This window comes from Eumetopias jubatus, unplaced genomic scaffold (genome assembly GCF_037043125.1).
Source record: "Eumetopias jubatus isolate StellerSeaLion01/CBP00866 unplaced genomic scaffold, mEumJub1_p1.0 scaffold_12, whole genome shotgun sequence".
Taxonomy (NCBI): Eukaryota; Metazoa; Chordata; class Mammalia; order Carnivora; family Otariidae; genus Eumetopias; species Eumetopias jubatus.
Window position 1 is genome coordinate 102,642,424 of NW_028274818.1, and position 17,809 is coordinate 102,660,232.

At 54.9% G+C, this 17,809-nt stretch overlaps 1 protein-coding gene across 5 annotated transcripts; it reads right to left on the reverse strand.

The window, feature by feature from the left end:
* Nucleotides 1-1,306: 1,306 nt before the first annotated feature.
* On the reverse strand, nucleotides 1,307-13,312 carry ORAI2 (ORAI calcium release-activated calcium modulator 2). Of its 5 annotated transcripts, none has more exons than XM_088016658.1 (3): nucleotides 13,233-13,312; nucleotides 6,980-7,267; nucleotides 1,307-2,062 (listed from the first exon to the last, which is right to left on the reverse strand). In XM_088016658.1, exons 2-3 carry the CDS (start codon nucleotides 7,202-7,204, stop codon nucleotides 1,523-1,525), a joined length of 765 nt encoding a protein of 254 aa, XP_087872784.1. In that variant the 5' UTR covers nucleotides 7,205-7,267; nucleotides 13,233-13,312; the 3' UTR covers nucleotides 1,307-1,522. The 5 variants fall into 5 exon arrangements, with proteins under 5 accessions (XP_087872784.1, XP_027965562.1, XP_027965563.1 ...); XM_028109761.2 differs by lacking the exon at nucleotides 13,233-13,312 and adding an exon at nucleotides 12,567-12,623; XM_028109762.2 differs by lacking the exon at nucleotides 13,233-13,312 and adding an exon at nucleotides 10,492-10,627 and having other exon boundaries at nucleotides 6,980-7,217.
* Between the last annotated feature and the right edge of the window lie 4,497 nt (nucleotides 13,313-17,809).

Here is a 17,809-nt window from a genome sequence, read left to right on the forward strand (position 1 = left end):
CTCGACAAGGCTCCAGGAGAGAAGAGACACGCACTAGAGAGAGCAAGCAAGCAATGACAGCTCTGCAGAATGCCAGGACCGCGCCCCGTGGAAGGCTCTCGTCTGGCTCCACGGAACCCGATGTCCAGGCTCCCATAATGTCCCGACTTACAACGGCGACTCCTGGCGCGCCTCCCAGACAGCCCCGCAGCATTTTGGTTGTGTGTTAAGGTTTCTGTCCTCAGTGCATCACATCCCCAGCAGCCACAGCTAGGCCAGCCAGGATTTCTCGGCACAGCCACCCCAGACCCGAGAGAGAAGGTAAGCTGTCCACAGAGATGCCATCAGAGCATGACGTCCAAGGACGGAAACGAGAAAAGCTCCCTCTCTAGGCTGCCACTGGCCGATGTGGTAAACATGGGTTTTAAAAGCAGCTCAGGGTGCGGCATGCTTGCCCCTAAGCTGAGCCGTAGGATGTATGTACGTGGCTGTGGAAATGTGTGAGCTGGGCCCCTGCGTGTGGCCGAGAGGATTGGGGGTCTCGCCCTCCCTGCAGCTGCTACTCCACAGGACTTGCATTTGGCCAGGTCAGGCCAACGGGCCTTGTCTGGACAGAAAGTCCCCCAGGCCGCGCCCTCCCACCTCCTGGGGTCACAGGCAGCAGGGAGACAGGAAGCACGCTCTGCTTTCTGGGCAAGTACCTTTGGCAGCCACAGCCTGGAGGGGCAGCCGACGTGGGCTCAGAGGCCATTTTGTAGCCCAAAGACCGAGGCCTCTGGACTGTGGGCCCTTTCCCCAACCTGGTGGCTTTGCTGTGTCAACGTGACCAGGGCTCCAGGATGGCTAGGAAGAGAGAACTTGAGCCCAGTGTGCCCCAGAGTACACCCTCACCCCCTCCAACTCACACGGGACGCCCACAGACGTGCCTCCCTAGCCCTGCCAGGCCTCCATCCTTGGAAGTCTTCCCCAGGGCCAGACCAGTCCGATGCCCGGCTGAGCACCCACCACGCCTGCTGAGCAGACCTGGGACCCCGGCTCCTGCCTCTCCCCCTTCAGCCTGGCCACCTAATCCCCCCAGGGCAGGGGAGGGAAGCACCAGGCCAAGCCGTGGGCCTGCACTCCATCTAGTCACAGAGGGTGGCACGCTGAGACCCACTTCGGATGTCACAGGGCCATCAGTTCTCTGAAACCCTCAGCCCTCCCCTGCCGGCCTCTGCCCCCCCCCACCCCGTCACTGAGACTGCCCGGGACGCCTGGGGGCTGCTCGAAGCCCCCTCTCCTGCCGCAGGAAATCCCCAGGCCCCAGGCTTTTTTTTTTGGTCTCAGCTCTTAGCAACAGAGTCTCTCTTTTTACTACAGATTTCCAATTTCTGTGGGAGGACCACCCAGCCAGGTTTTCCAGGGTGAAGACAGGGGGTAAGACTTTGGTCTCGAACCACATGGTAGTGTTGGGGCGGCCTCGGCGGTGGCCCACCTCCATGCTGTGCCCCAGGGCGGGGGGTGGGGGGAGGGGGCGCTGGCCTGGGCCCGGGGCACCGCGCCCTCACACCACCTGCAGGCTGCGCTCATGCCCGTCCAGCTGCACCTTGAGCTTGTGCAGCTCCTCGATCTCGCGGTTGTGCCGCTCTGTTTTGTGGCGCACCAGGGAGCGGTAGAAGTGGATGGTGAAGACCACGAAGATGAGGCCCACAGGCACCATGATGATGGTGGACACGAGGGCGGCCTGCCAGCCCGTGTGGCCGCCAGGGCCGGGCGGGGGGCCGGGCTGGTGGCGCGCATCCACGGGCAGGAACTTGATCCAGCAGAGCAGCACCACCTCGGCCAGGAAGAGCAGGATGCCCAGCACGGTGGAGAAGCCCCAGGCCAGCTCGATGTAGGGGTGCATGCGCTCATGTGGCGACTCGCTGATGGAGTTGAGGTTGTGGATGTTGCTCACGGCCTCCACGTTGGGCAGGATGCACGTGCTGATGAGCAGGGCGAAGAGGTGCACGGCCACCAGCACCGTGGTGCAGGCGCTGAAGGCGATGAGCAGTGGTCGGGGGTACTGGTACTGCGTCTCCAGCTGCACCTCCACCATGGCCACCTGCGGGGCAGAGTGGGCGGGGCTGGGTCGGGGCGCCCCTGTCCTGGGCCTGCGCAGGGCAGGGGGCACCCGCCTCACCATTCCCACACTTCAGCTTCTCCTATTTTCTGAGGAGCCAAAGAACATCTCACTGAGGAAGGATCTCGAAGGATTAAAGCACAGGGAGGCGAATGGAGGGCCTCACCTCCACCCCCACCCCGGGGGCCTTCCCGGTGCCAACACAGGGGTTTCCTGGGGTGCCAGGCTTTGAGCCAGGACAGAGGCCACACTTCCCGGGAACCTGTGGGCTTGGCTTAGGCACCAAACAACTGATGTTTTTCAAAAAAAAATTGAAAATGGGGTGCTTGGGTGGCTCAGTCGGTTAAGCGTCTGCCTTCGGCTCAGGTCATGATCCCAGGGTCCTGGGATCGAGCCCCGCATCGGGCTCCCTGCTCCGCGGGGGGCCTGCTTCTCCCTCTCCCACTCCCCCTGCTTGTGCTCTCTCACTGTCAAATAAACAAAATCTATACCATACTTTAAAAAAATAAAAAACTAACCTTTCAAAGGGTAACAAGAGCAAAGTAGTACCGGGGGCTCCTGGCGGCCCCCAGACTCAGAGCCGCCCACCTGGGTCGGACAGCCTCACGCGGACGGCAGGGTGCATCTGGCAGAGGAGTCCAGATGCCCCAGGGAGAAGCCCGCATGGAACGGTGACAGGAATGAGGGCAGAGGTGAGGGGGGGCTGGGGGGGCTGGGCTGCACAGGGAGCTGAGTCATCACCCACAGTCACACAGAGACAAGGCCAATAGGTAAGGCCTGAAATGGATAAATCTAGAAACAGCAGTCTGGAGAAAGTTACTCAGAGCGGAGGGGCCTGCAGGCACTGCCGCTGGGCGGGGACCAGGGCTGCTTACCAGCCTCCAGGCGCTTCCTTCCTTCGTAAGCTGCGAGCATGTATTAACTTCGGCAGAAACTGTTTTTATTATTTTTTAACTAAAAACATCTTTTAACTCACGCCCCCTAGATCAAGAGTCACATGCTCTACTGAGCCAGCCAGGAGCCCCCCAAACTAGTTTTAAAATAAAAGAAAAAGGGGTGCCTGGGTGGCACAGTCGGTTAAGCATCTGACTCTTGGTTTTGGCTCAGGTGGTGATCTCAGGGTCCTGAGATAGAGCCGCACATCCAGGCTCCACACTCAGGGGAGTCTGCTTGAGATTCTCCCTCTCCCTCCACTCTTCCCCCAACGCGTGTGTGTGCGCGCGTTCTCTCACAAATAAATCAATCAATCTTCAAAAATAAATAAATAAGGGGCACCTGGGTGGCTCAGTCATTGGGCGACTGCCTTCGGCTCAGGTCGTGATACCAGGGTCCTGGGATCGAGCCCCACGTCAGGCTCCCTGCTCAGTGGGAAGCCTGCTTCTCCCTCTCCCACTCCCCCTGCTTGTGTTCCTGCTCTCGCTGTGTCTCTCTGTGTCAAATAAATAAAATAAAATCTTAAAATAAGTAAATAAGTAAATAAATAAATAAATAAATATCGATAGATCAATGGATGGATCTCCAGTGGGAACCCGAAGCCCCAGCCTATCTCTGTGGTAGTGAAGGTCTATAGCCAGCAAGGCAGGACCTGCTCAGCACAAGGCCTAAAGGGCATTCAAACTACAGACTAGGAAACATTCTCCTGCCTTACTTTCCCCAGGGCGGAACCCAGTCCACGCAGAATGGCTCCCTCTGGTGGCCTGGCTCCCACCCCCTCCCCCAGGGGGCTGTTTAGTCCAGGCCCAGCAAGGACTCCGGGGCTCACCACCTTCTCCCAGGTACCCAGAGGTAAGAAACCAGACCAGTCAAGGAAAGGGGAGGGAAGGCAGAAAGAAGCCAGAGGAAGGCTTTTCCACCCACTGTGTGTGCTTCCTAGATCTAAGCCATCCCGTTTTTAAAATTTTACAAGAAAGATTTCACAACTTGTAGCAACTACCGCCTCCTATAGTGAAAAATTCATCCTCTCAGCAGAGATGGAACATTCGGTAGGTAAAAAGAAGATACGGCAGTCCTGATGGACCACAGCTGAACAGAAACTCGGCAGTGATCATTGCTCCATACAGACAGTCGCCATACCGTACAAGTTGAGGGATGGTCTTTTCTCAGTGCTCCTGTGGCCTGGGCAGGCTCTTGTTACCACAAAGGACATGGTTCAACAAAAGGAGGTTGTAAACCACAGCGGGCGCTGAGGTAAGAAACAAACATAAGTAAAAGGCCTACAGTAAGAAAGTTTTGTTCAGCCTTCAGGAGAGAAAGAGGCCAAAAGGCCATTTTTCAATGTGTTTATGCAAAGATTTTATGAAGGGGCCTCGGATCACTGGTTCTGTGTGTTTGCAGAAGGATAAATATGAAGAAACAGGCTCCAGGCTGGGCATAAGTGCTTGATGTTGGACAAAAAAACAGCTTTGCAATTCTAATTAGGGGATACCTAACATGAAGGGAGGGACTCCACCTAGCAAACTGCCTGTTTTCGTTTCCACTTAGCCCTGCCCCTCAGTCAGCCACGGTGTCCGCGTGGGTCTGCCTTCTCCGGCGCTGAGCCACTGTCTGATGAATCATGACCTGGTCTACCAGCAGCGGGTTATGCTGGTCAAGTGTGCACGCTGCTGTTGTCCCCACCCCTGCTCTCCGCGCCACACTCTTTCTACTGCTTTCCAGTGCTCCCCTGCCCCACCCCACCCCCATTTCGGCTGAATCTCTGGTGCGTATTAGGCTGTAACAGCCTCCCTGAGAGGAATCTTCTAGAAGGCAAGGCGAGGGCACTGTACGGCTGCTGAAATGTATCCCAGACTGTGTAAGGGAGCACGTGCAGGTAGAGGAGACACTCCGTAAATGCTGAAGAAAGGAATTCTTACTGGCAAGAGTGACCGCCATCGCCAAGCTAGGGACAGATGGCACCCTGTGGGGCACATCCGGGCTCTCCCATGCCTGTCTCTCTGTGGTCACTATTTTCATTCTATGACCATTTCATGCCCCTGCGGGCTGCCCCTCGATCTCACGCTAGTCCTCCAGAAACCGCTCTATGTTTTATAATCTGATGAACAGGGCCCGTTTTCCAATTTTAAATGAGTAGTGTTGGAGGCTTCAATGTGGGTGAGCCCTTTTGTGGGCTGGGGAAAGAGTGAAGCTTCTCTAAGTCTGCAGATCCTAGTGTTTGGAAGGCCAGGGTCTAAACAGACACTGCAGACAGGAACTGACTTCTGAGACCCAGGCCCCCCCACACAAAGGAAACCGGCATACTGCACCAGGTCACACGATACTCCCCACGGTTTGTTTTCCAGAGTCACAAAAATAATAATAAGAGCAGGCCAGACAAACCTAATGCAATCCTATAATTCCGTGGTGGAGAAAACAAGCTTTCATTTTCATAGTGACATTTATACTTCTCATACATACCCTTCAAATTAAGCTTGAGAAAGCATTCTGTCTTTTGTATGTGACGGAAACCACAAGAAGAAAATCACTATAAGCCAAGGTTGTGCCCCATATGATTGTACCCTTATGAAGTTATGTTAAAAATAAGTAAATCAATACACACAACACTGAACTAAACCTTTGCTTTAAACTACAGATCTAAACCCAAACTTACTGCCTCTAAGCTTGGTGACCTCCGTCACGCCCAGACTACGCAGGCTCTCGGTTTTCCAAGGGTGGCTTGTATCAACGAGCGAGCAAGCTCCTGCCACAGGACTGGCCACAGTGGCTCACTCTGACAACTTATTTTCTGTACTGCTGATCTGACAATGGAAGCTCTGGGCTTTGGAAAAATAACAATTGTTTTTTACATTAAAGGAAAAAATTGGGGCGCCTGGGTGGCTCAGTCGGTTGGGCATCTGCCTTAGGCTCAGGTCATGATCCTGTGGTCCTGGGATTGAGCCCTACGTTGGGCTCCCTGCTCAGTGGGGAGCCTGCTTCTCCCTCTCCCTCTGCTTGTGCTGTGTCTCTCTCAAATAAATAAATAAATCTTAAAAAAAAGAAAAAAGAAAAAAAGTATTTCCACTCAAGAGGACCTCTGGGCATACAACAGAGAAAGAGGGGTGGTCACTCTGAATCCTGGCATCTTCACCCTTTGGGACAATTCCCTGAAGGGATGTGGGTCAGGGGCCTTGGAGTCAACAGGTGACATGGCCCTTCTCAGGGCATGTGGTTCTGCCCAAGACCAACTCTTGTCCTGGGGAAGGACTCAGAGGAAAGCTGCAGCCTGCGTGGCAGCCAGGAGTCAGGCCAGAGGCTGCTACGTCACCAAGAGGCCACATCTGGGGAGGGGGGGGCAATCTGCGTCTCAAGCTGGGTTAACCTGAGCAAACCCCAATCAATCCCAGTCCTGCTCAAATCCTTCAGATTTCCACTCTTGGGTGGTGCTCAGGATGAGGCAGACATGGAACTTTCCCCCCTGTACACTGAAGCTGTTTCAATTGCTCTTGACTTCCCTGCCAGGTAACTGCTTTGTGGGAATGTCAGAAGGGGGCTTTCTGGGACACCTGGGTGACTCAGTCGTTAGGTGTCTGCCCTCGGCACGGGTCATGGTCCCAGGGTCCTGGGATCGAGTTCCACATTGGGCTCCTTGCTCAGCGGGGAGTCTGTTTCTCCCTCTGCCTCTCCCCCCTGCTCATTCTCTCTCTCTCAAATAAATAAATAAATAAAATCTTAAAAAAAAAAAAAAAAGAAGGGGGCTTTCTGTGGCCTCCGGGGCTTGGGGACTCCCCTGCATCCCCCAGACAAACCCTCCAGTTGACGGAGCAGGCCCCTCAGAGGAGCTGAGACGTGGGGAGACTTCCTAAGGGTCTGTCCTGACCGCCAGTAGGGCCCAGAGGGAGCGCTTTGCTCCCTGAAGCGTCACAGGATCTCGACAGCAGAAGCCTGCTTTGCAGGCCGAGGGCCCCACCACGTGTCTGCACTCACCATGGCGAAGCCTGAGAGGAGGGCAGAGGTCCGGCTGGAGGCCTTCAGCTTGGCTCTGCTCAGGTAGAGTTTCCTCCAGGACAGGGCCTGCACGGAGTGGTGGTTGGAGGTAACCAGCTCCAGGTAGCTGCGGCGGACCCAGTCTCGGTAATCCATGCCCTTGTGGCCTGGTTCAGAGCAGGCAGGAGTGGAGGGGTCCACAGGCACGTTGAGCTCGGCGCTCATGGTGGGAGCCAGGCTGGGGGCAGGAGAGAGACACTCTCAGGCATCCCAGAGGGTTCCCAAGACCTGGAAAAGCCAGAAGCCAGGCAAGTTAACCTTCTCTGGGACCTGCTGTACACCAGGTGTAGTGTTGAGTGTGGGGCCCCGATCCCTACACAGGATTGTGGGGACCCCCTGTTAGGGAGGAGGGTCAGGAGTGCATTTCCAGGAACCCCCCGCCACCATCACCGCCAGCATCCATTGTGCCTCCACAAAGCTAATGATCCAGCCTTCCATCCCTACATCAAAAAGGCTCCAAGCAAGTGTGGCTTGTTGGGTGAATGGAACTCTAAGGTTAGCCAAAAGCACCTAAGAAATCCTCCAATTTGTTCCTATTTTCAAGGAGTGGGGAGCTACAGCATGTATAAAGATCCTAGGACCTAGTCACTAAGCCTGGATTTGCTTCTAGGGTGTGATCCTGAAGATGACATCTGAACTTTCTGACCCTGTGCATCTTCCAATGGGGACATTCCCTACCCTTACCCTTACAGGACTCGGAAACAAAATAACGGAACCGAAGACTCAAAACCGCTTTTCAATGCCCAGGCGCCAACCATGAAAAAACACATTTCCAAGCTGGGGCTCATTTCTCAAATCCAACTTGAATTTTAATCGGCGCAGTTCACCTCCAGAAATACTTGGTTTCTGGAACTAAAGGAAAGCCACATCCAGGCTCTGATGGAAACCGTGAGCAAAAGGAAAAACTGAATCCACCGACATGAGCACCTTCCACAGAGCAACGGAGGCCAGACGTGTCTACAGTCCTCCCAGGTAGATATCTAGTTTGACAAGAACACGGCATGAAGATCAGAAGGGCCAATCTGTCAAGATTTGTGAATTTAAACCCAAATCTCCACTAATCCAAATAGGGGATTGGCGGTCTCATGCAGCCCGAGGGGCCGGCCCATGCAGCAGCACGCCGGGCGCGGCTCTAATTAATCTGTAGGGCAGACTTCAAGGGCACAGGCACCTCACAGCTCACTTGGCATCAGATATTAACTTGTACGTTCAGGCCCGCATAGGCCCCACCGAAAGCCTACTTAAGGCTATTAAGAACAGATCAGTGTTCCTAGGTCCCAGGGAGCATGGCTGGGGCGGTGGGGGTGGGGGCTGTTTACCAGGGTCAGTGGCTGGGGGAATGTGCCAAATTGGATCTATCCACGTCCATCTCTAAAAGGGTTCTGTGGGAAGGTCCGGGAGGTGGGGAGGAGCTCTCTCTTTTGGGGTGCCTTCCTCCCTATTCTCTGCCAGGCTGCAGAAGTGTAGCTTTTACTGGCCAACAGGACCCTGGAGAACAGTTCTGTGCACTTCTATTTCTGCCAGGGGATACCAATTACTAGGTCATTTCTAGGAACGTCGACGTGAGAGCCGTGGTCACTCTGCCCCTCGCCCATGTCTGCAGCCAGCGGCGCTGCTTTTGAGCACTTCCATCACCAGGACGTCCCTTCCCGCGGGGAGAATCCAGAGAAACGCCGCTAACTAATCCATCAGTTAGCTCCAAATAATTGAGAATGGCATCATTTGAAAATTCACTTTTTCTCTTTTCGTCTCCCACGTGTCACAGAAGTGAGCCGACAGGTTGGAGGACAGCATATGGCCGTGTGGATGCGTGAAAGGCACAGCCTTTGCCCCTCAGAGTATGCATCCTCTAAACTCCATCCAACAGATGCTTAGTGGGCTCCAAGGTCAGGCTGCATTTTGTACTTAGGCATCAAAGATCCTGTGAGTTCCTTCAAGGAACTCTACCCAGTGGGGAAGCAGCATTAGGGGGTGATTCTCATCCAGGAAGCTAACTGCTGCTTTAGTGGAGGGGGTGCAAGGGACAAGGGAGCAGAGGAGGGGCTAGGCTGCATCAGCCTCAGGGAGAAGGTCCCTATTGGGGAGCAAGAACATAAGTAGTGAAGGCAGCACTGGCAAAGAGGGGCCCTCCCTCAAAGACCAGATGGTGCCCGCATGGGAGGGTTCTGAGAGGCAAGGGGACATGGCAGGAAGGCTAGCTGCAGAAGGGATCAGGGAAATGTGGGGGGAAGGCTGGATACGGGGGGTGTGTGGAACCGGAGGCAGCCCAGGAGGTAGGACTGTGCTGGACTCTGGAGGCGCCGGGCCGCAGGCACTCTGAAGGAACTAGTAAGGGGAGCAGCTTGGGGTCGGTCTGGCCGGGTGCCCACTGAAACAGTTGGCTGACCGGGAGGGGCAGGAGGACCTGGGGGCCTCCAAAGGGGTACAGGCATGTGTGGGCTGAAGAAGGGGGAAGCCCAGGGGCCATCCATGGGCATGGGCTGGGCTTGAGTTGGAAAGTGGAGATGGAGGGCTTTGTGGGCAGTGAGGGCGGACAGTGGCCTCTGGGTAGTGCCCAGGCAGCCTCAGCCCTGCACATGTCCTCAGGGTGGCAGGGAGTGGAAGGAAGCGGGGCTGTGCATCTGCTTGGAGCCAGGTCTTGAGGCAGGCCTGTGGGTCCTGGAGATAGAGAGGCCACTTCCTGCTCAGGGAGCAGCCCTAACCGGATTCATATCCATCCTAACGGTCCCAGCCCCAATGTCCTACCTTGTGCCGGGCTTCCTCCCCCTACCCGGGGGAGAGGCAGAGTCTGGTCCTCACACTCCCGGATGGGGCAGGGGGTGGGGTGGGGCAAGATGGAACCAGACATTTGTCAGGTGGCAGAGGCTCCAAAAGGTGCTCTCCTGGCTAAACTTTGCAGGCGATTTTTGTTGTTGTTTTTTTAAATATATAAGGGTTAGAGAAAAAAATCTCTTGTTGAATAACGGTGACTCTCTAAAGATGAGCTATTCTCCTTGGCAGGCCTGTCTGATCCAGGGGGTAGGTTTGGGGTTTGCCTGTCTTAACTTCCCTTAAACATCTGGGGCATGAGCAATGGCGAGTCTGTTTCTGACTCGGTCTCTGTCACACCCGTGGGGGGTGGGGGGGCGCAGCGCCCATAGGGCTTTCCCAGAGGCGTCCACCTGCATCTCTGTCCCTTCCCCTAGGGAGCCTCAGGAGCCGGAGGACCCGCATTCGGCCCCCGACCCCGACCTCCCTCCGGGCCTTCTCAGCGCCGCACCCCGCCCGAGGATCTTATGGGGTTGGGGCCACCTGGCCACCCTCCAACCCCGAAGCCACCCCATCCCAAGCCTGCCCAGGAGAAAGCCCATCCCCTCCCCCCGTCGAGTCTCCCGGTGCAATTCCAGTCGGTCCCCCAGCAGGGCGGGGTACCCCCCCCAGCACCCCGCCAACCCCCCACGGCGAGCACTCACCGAGCTGCTCTGCCTGCCCGCCCGGCTCCGCTCCGGCTCGGGCTTGCGGCAGGCGGCGTGGCTGTGTTGCCCTGTGGCCCCGTGGCCAGGCCTGGGCGCTGAGCACGGCCCCCTCCCTCCTTCCGTGCGTCCTGCAGGGTCCCCCCCAGCCCCGCCCCCGCCGGCTGCCCCGCCCCCGCGGGCTACCGCAGCCGCTGCCAAGGCAACGGCGCGCCGCCATCACGTGGTTGGCCCATGGGGGGGGGGCGCGCCACGGGCCACGTGACTTGGCAGGCCGGGAGGGGAGAGGAGGAGAGGGGAGGGGAGAGGAGGGGAGGGAAAGGAAAGGGGGGGGCCTCGCTGCCCCTCCTGGGGGACCCCGGCGGCGTGGACCTACTAGTCAGGACCACCCGGGCCGGAAGCCGGGGAGCGGAAACCGGCAAAAGGTGCGCATCTCTCCCGTTCCCCGGGCGCGCCGTGGGCCACAGTGAACACGGGTCGGCTCGGCGGCGAAGGGGGCCGGAAGCCTGGGCATCCCTCGCTCTCACCACCCCCTTCCTTCTCCCTCAGCAGCGCTGGCGAACGATGCGGCTGCACTTTCTCTGGTCCCTGGGTCTGGACGACAGGTCCAGGGTAGGGTGAGCCCTGCTTGACCCGTGTGTGGGTCTCACTACCCAAAGAGAGCACAGAGTCCCCAGGGTGAGCCCCAAAGAATGCCCAGGCTTGGCCATGGGCCGTGTGGAGGGGTGGGGAGAGGGAACAGGTATCCCATTGCCGACAGGCCCGGCGGGGTGAGGTGGCTAGAGTGGGGAAAGGGGCACCGTTTGGGAAGGGTTCCGGCAGCCACACCCGTTTGCCAGGGTGGACCGTGGCGCTGCGCACAGCGCACAGGAACTGGTCAGGTGGTCGCCCTGACTGTAGCCGACCCCCGCCCCACCCGCCCCACCCGCCCCCAGGCCCAGCCAGACACAGGGGTTTCTAACCCGGGTGCAGCTCGCTTGGCCCCTGGTGGGCGTCCACCGAGCTGTTCTACTGAGCTATTCAAACAGGAACATTCTTTTCAGGAAGTGCATACAAATAATTAACTAAGAGGCGAGATACGTTCATATCAAGGCCCTGTGCCAAACGGCCCCTCACAGTCCTTCCTGCGTGCCCTACATAGGATTTTTCCATCTGTCACAACACTATCCGACAGTGACACATTTATCCAAATGAAAGAAAAATTCCACTCATGTCAACCAGTCCCAAGTTTTCTGACGACTGTAAGAAGAGAAGTGAACGGATGTCAGGCCAAATCCATTTTTTCTCTCAAGACGTATTTTAGAGGGCACTGCTGAGAGCTGGAGTGACACGTTTTAAATTCAGGAAGACACTTAAAAACAGACCACAGCCTAGGAAAATCCCAGGGTCTGATTACTGACCCTCCACCCAACACACATGCACACACATTACAGATGGCTATAGGAAGGGATCATCTGAATTTCAGGGGGCAGAACCCTCAAAAACCAACAGCTCTTTGTAAAATGATCTGGAAAACAGGAAGAAGAAACACTTTGTAAACTAGAGTCATTGCATCATAGATGACCATTCTTTCCACAAGAGTCACTTGCTTAAATTTTCACCCTTGGAGTCTGACTGCACATCCTTTAGAAAGCCAGTGATGGTGCTCCCACCCCCTAGCACACCTACCCAGCATGCCCAGACAGAAGCAAAACCTAAGTCATCACCACCAGTGCTTTTCCGTGCTGGTTTCCTAACCAAACACAGAAAATGGCTTTCTCCCCGGCCCCTAGAAGATTAAGGAAGGTGCCAGCACCATGCTGAACAGATGCTGAACAGAGAGGAACAGTTGGAATACTAATAGTTGGAGGGCCCCTCAGGTGCACAGCTACCCAGAGGAGGAGGGTCAGGGCAAGGCCCGTGGGTGCCAGCCACGCAGCTGGCCCGTCCAGGGGAGAGTCGGGGCTGTGATTTTCCCGAGTAGTTTGGCCATGGCAAGTTGCTCCTTCTCCTCGGGTCTCAGCTTGAAAAAGACCAAGTCTCCGAGGCACATCCCAGGGGCTGATCACGTTCTGGTCTTCCCCATCCATGCACACCCTCATTCCGTGAGGACCGCGGCCCCTGCTTTCCTCTTCCCTGGGTCTTCTCACCCAGATGGCCGCTCGGCTGCTCTGGACAATGTATCCAGTCCCCTGACAGTTCTGTCTCCTTGGCTATTGACTCCCATGGCTAGGCCTTGTCACTACCCTTTAGATCTGAAGTTTGCACCTCCCACTTCCTGACCCTTTCTCAACCAGTTCTCAGCCTGTACCACCCTGCTTCCCAGCCTGTGCTGATACCAGCTCCCCGCCCCCCTCCCTTCCCACTCAGCCTGACCCCTTCTGACCTCTCCTGCTACCACCTTCCCCCACTGCTCGCCACACTTCCCAAGAGAGCTGTCATCACAACTTCCTTCCCGGCGCTCTGCAGCCCACTGCCACTGTGATGCGAACTCCAGGACAGATTTCAGCCGTGCCTTCCTCCCTTCTAGAAACAACTCTCTCCTTGTTCTGGTGCCCTCACCTTTTTTTTTTTTTTAAAGATTTTATTTGACAGAGACACAGCGAGAGAGGGAACACAAGCAGGGGAAGTGGGGGAGGGAGAAGCAGGCCTCCTGCCAAGCAAGAAGCCCGATGCAGGGCTCGATCCCTGGATCCTGGGATCATGACCTGGGCTGAAGGCAGACGCTTAACAACTGAGCCACCCAGGCGCCCCGTTCTCACCTTTTTTTAACCTGTGCAGGCTCTCCCTCTGCTGTCTGTCCCCTAGATGTGGGTGTTTCCCCACTTCCCTCCTGATGGGTCCCACCCACTCCCCTTGTTTCAAGGAGTCTGTTGACTCCAAATGGTCACCTCCAGCCCAGATCACCCCCAGCCTGGCAGGGCGTGACCCAAGGCCCGCCCTCACTTCCCCCCACCCCCCAACGCTTACAGCTGAATTCCTCCTCTTTCCTCACCTGCCTGCCCTACCTCCTGGGTCACCTGTCTCAAGGAGTTCCACCAGCCACCCAGCTGGTGACATTACAGACCTGCTGTCATTTCTGATTCCTCCCGTCCCCATCCAGTCCTGTGAACTCTCCCGTTTCTCCCTGGTCCCACTGGTCTCACACTAACTCAGGCCCTCATCACCTCTGCTCTGCATTCCTGCAGGAGCCTTCCACCTGTCCCCTTCCCATCTAATCTCCACACTGCAAAGTGGAAAAATTCCTGTCTCTCCAACCCTTCAGTTATCCCTGTGGCCTTAGATCAACTCCAGTCCCCTTAACCTAGTGACTCAGGCCATGACAGGGCATCTACTTACTAATCTCGGCTTGCTTTCTTAAAACTGCTGTGAGCTACCTAGGAGCTCAGTTCAGCCCTGCCCGCATCCCGGAGACCTGGGTCACATGACACCCTGTGGTACACGCCACTGCACTGACCTTTCTTCTCTTGTCTGTGTCTCTTTATCAGATCTGGAGATCCTTCAAGCCAAGGCCTGCATCTCGCTCACCATCATCCCCACTGCTGAGCCAAGTACACTTAGGAACCCTTCAGATTAAGCTTTTGGTCCTGTTCAACAAACATTTGCTATATTCTGTGGAATAAGAAAACTGAAAACTGCCTCAGGACCTGCCCCACAATGTTCTCTTTACAGAAATATATTAAAATATGGTAACTGTAGCTCACTGTAGTCAAGTATGTGCCAAACAGTAGACATCAATGAGCTTCCACAGGGGAGAAGGCGCACCTGTTTCCAGAAACACCACCGAAGGAAATGCTGCTCTCTCCACTCTCCTTCCAGGCAGCCTGGAGACGGACTGAGTTATATTCCTATTTCCGAAAGTCAACAAAACGTTAACTCATCTAACTCAACTGAATAACTGGCTTTTTCCAAAAGATACATGTCGGAAAAAAAGAAAGGAAACTTGAAGTAGTAACAGTCCTCGACAGGTTCCAAACCAGTGTTTCTGAAGGTATGGAAGGGGGGACCTGCGGCAGAAGCTGCGGAGGCGGGGTGGGGGGGTGGTGTCTGAAATGCCTGAGCTGTGAGGAGTCGGCCTCCAGGCCGGGCCAGGCAGTCTGGATGTCTGAAGTGGACTCTACTGTTGTCTGGGGCATCACATCTGCGTCTCCAGCACACACAACTGTGTGCACCTGCTCAGGCTCTTCCTGCCACAGAGGCCGTTTTTCAGGTATGAACAACTTCCCTGCTTGCTTTCAGGCACTGAGATTTGTTCAGTCACCTTACGGGACATCACTGAGCACCTGTGATGTCCCAGGCCCTGTGCTGGCACTAGAGGTACAGCAAAGAACTGGACAGGCAGGTCCTCGCTCTCCGGTTGTGCTCAGTTGAGTGGGGGATGTGAGGGCTGCTGGTGTGGCAGGGGGCTGCTGACCAGTAAACGAAGGATGGATGCTAGGAAGACAAGGCAACAGAACAGGGTGGGTGGAAAGCCGAGGCCTGACGGCACAGGAAGGAGCAGAGCAGGAGTGAGGGAAGTGGGGCACCGACCCAGGCTGAGGCGGAGGCTCCAAAGGGAAGCTGAAGCCACAAACTCAGAAGACAGCCACAAACTCAGAAGACAGCAGTCAGGGTGGTATTTAAAGCCACGGGTCAGATTAAGATCTCCTGGGGCCTGAGTGTTGACCATAAAAGGCAGTGCACTGGGTCACCCTAACATTTAGGATTTGAACAAAGAAGCAAGCCAGGGAAAGGCGGAAAGAAAGGCAGGAGGCAGTACTGTCAGGGTGCTAGAGGTTTTGGCTTCTAAATGATACAGATGCCCCCAGGGGCTGGATGTGGCAATACTGAAGGCTTTCAGTGGCATAATGGGGATGAAAACTTGGGAAAGGTGGAAGCAAACAGAGAACTCTCTGGAAGCTGGGCTGAGAAGGGAGGAGATAAATGGGGTGGTGGTCTGCAGGAGAGCCTGGAGCCGGGGCTTTGCTGTTGTTGCACATGGAGCTGCTTGCTGGTTGGTTGCTCTCCATTGTACCTGGAGGGCAAGCCGGGCCGGGGGATGAAGTGGGGCATGAGGACTCAGTCTGAATCTCTGCTTTCCCTCTGCTCTGGGAGACGGTTACCTGCTGTGGGGGAGGGCCGAGAAAGGACACCTTTTAGAAAAGCACCTTTTAGATGGTGGGAGATGAACATAGTAGGGAAGACGTGAAGGATAGGTGGGGAGTGCTGGTTCCCTTCCATGTGACTTCTCTGATCCTGCATTCAAAGTGGGACTGAAGAGTTCAGCTCCTGATCCCCCAGGTGAGATAAAGTACTGTTCACACAGGGAACACAGCAGTGAGGCACAATCCTTGCTTTAGGAAACGCTCCTCTCCAGAAGGCCAGGCTTGCTCATGCACGTTCCCTCACTCTCCAAACACGCACTGGTTCTCATTATTCATAGTAGTTATGTTCCCTAAAGTCACTGTGGACACTGAGTGTTGATTAGTGAATACTGAACCACTGCTGCCTGGGGAAACGGGGGTGTTTCTGTGACAGCCCCCCCCCCCCCCCCCGTCACATCAACCACCTGGCTGGTTCAGCTGGGGAAGCATGTGACTTTTTTTTTTTTAAGTTTATTCTATTTTATTGGGAGGGGCGGCAGAGGGAGAGGGAGAATCTCAAGCAGGCTCCACGCCAGAGGCTCAATCCCACAACCCTGAGATCATGACCTCGGCTGAAATCCAGAGTCAGAAGCTTAACCAACTGTCTGAGTCACCCAGGCGCCCTGAGCGTGTGACCCTTGATCTAGGGGTTATGAGTTCAAGCCCTATGTTGGGTGTAGAGATTACTTAAAATAAAACCTTAAGAAATAAAAATTTAAAAACACTTGCATTAATATGTATTGATTCATTAAAGACGAAGTTGCAGCCAAGGGCACTGTAACTCATGCCTGAACAAAGCTTATCTAAGGCACATCCGGCCTTCTTGTGTTTAGGACACTAGACAGTACTTCGAGTACTATGCTTCAGGGCCATTTAAAAAATGGCAAAATCATCAAGGAAAAGCAAAAAATGCAAAAAACCTGCCATTAAATCGACACGTTTGAGCTGGACAGGAAGGCAGAGCACTGCCTTGTTTGAACTCAGCTGGAAACACTGCATTAGGCAACTTGAATTTTTCACCAGTCTGTGCATGTCTGCAAATGACCACAAAAGCACCATGAGTACTCATCTTGGGGTTACAAGTGTTAGTGAACAGGTGGATTCACAAACATAGAACTTGAAAACAATAAGGGGCAACTATATTTAAAACTATTATATGCCTTATTATACATGCACGCATGCACACGTACCAGGAGCACAGCTCTGGCACGGAGAGAGCCGCACTGGGCCTCCCTCCCAGCGGGTCTGGGTCACACACAGCTTCTCCATGGAGCAGCACAGCACTATGGGGCAGGGATTGGTGGATTGTGGGAGTCACACTGCTGGGGTTCAAATCCCAGCTCTACCACTTACTTGCTGGGTGACCCGGGCAAGTTTCCAGACCTCTCTGTGTTTATAAATTCGTTTGGTAAACCTGTAAGGGACATCTAATTGAAGGACAGAGTATTCTAATACAAGTAACTTTGGCTAACACAGGGCTGTCTCATGGAGTGCTCAATAGAAGTGTGGGGAGCGAGTAACTGAATGAAGTAAATCAGAATTCTTATACGTGAGGCTTCCTGAGACAACCAAGTTATGCACACCTTTGTGGGTCAAGTCCTGATTTTCCCCACCCACAAGCCAATTAACAAGGGCATTACTGAATGATTTTCTCCCCATCATGGCTTTTTTTTTGGGGGGAAGGGGGGTCTCTCTGTATCTCCCACTCCCTTCTCAATGATGACACCTAACTGTTCCCTTTTCTCAAACAACAATACCCTGAAGACCGTCATTCAACCTAAGGTATTGGCAGCCCCTTAAAAATTGCCTGAAATTGCTAGACATTTCCTACCCAAACATCCTCTTCTGAAAACCTAGTAAACGTGTAGAACATAAACTTGCAGCCTGGCATCCTGTTATCTGTTCCAGCACTCGCTCCCCCATCCAACACACTTCTGCTTGGTGTCATTAATAAGCTCTTGGCCAGATGCACGAGAGGCAGCGTCAGAACTGGACACCCAGGGGGCACGTGGGTGGCTCAGTCGGTGAAGTGTCGGACCTCGGCTCAGGTCATGATCTCAGGGGTCCTGGAACTGGGCCCCACTTTGGGATCTGTGCTCAGCGGGGAGTCTGCTTGTCCCTCTCCCTCTGGCATTTGTGTTCTTTCACTCAAATAAAATCTTTAAAAAAAGAATTGGAATACGTAGGTCTTCAGACTCCAAGTTCTAGCACTGTCG

Bases quoted from the DNA above. Each gene is read 5' to 3' on its own strand.
- ORAI2 (XM_088016658.1), bottom strand. From the start codon at position 7,204: ATGAGCGCCGAGCTCAACGTGCCTGTGGACCCCTCCACTCCTGCCTGC. The intron at 2,063-6,979 runs GTGAGTGCAGAC...TCTGCCCCGCAG, and splicing joins TCCTCTCAGGCTTCGCCATG to GTGGCCATGGTGGAGGTGCA.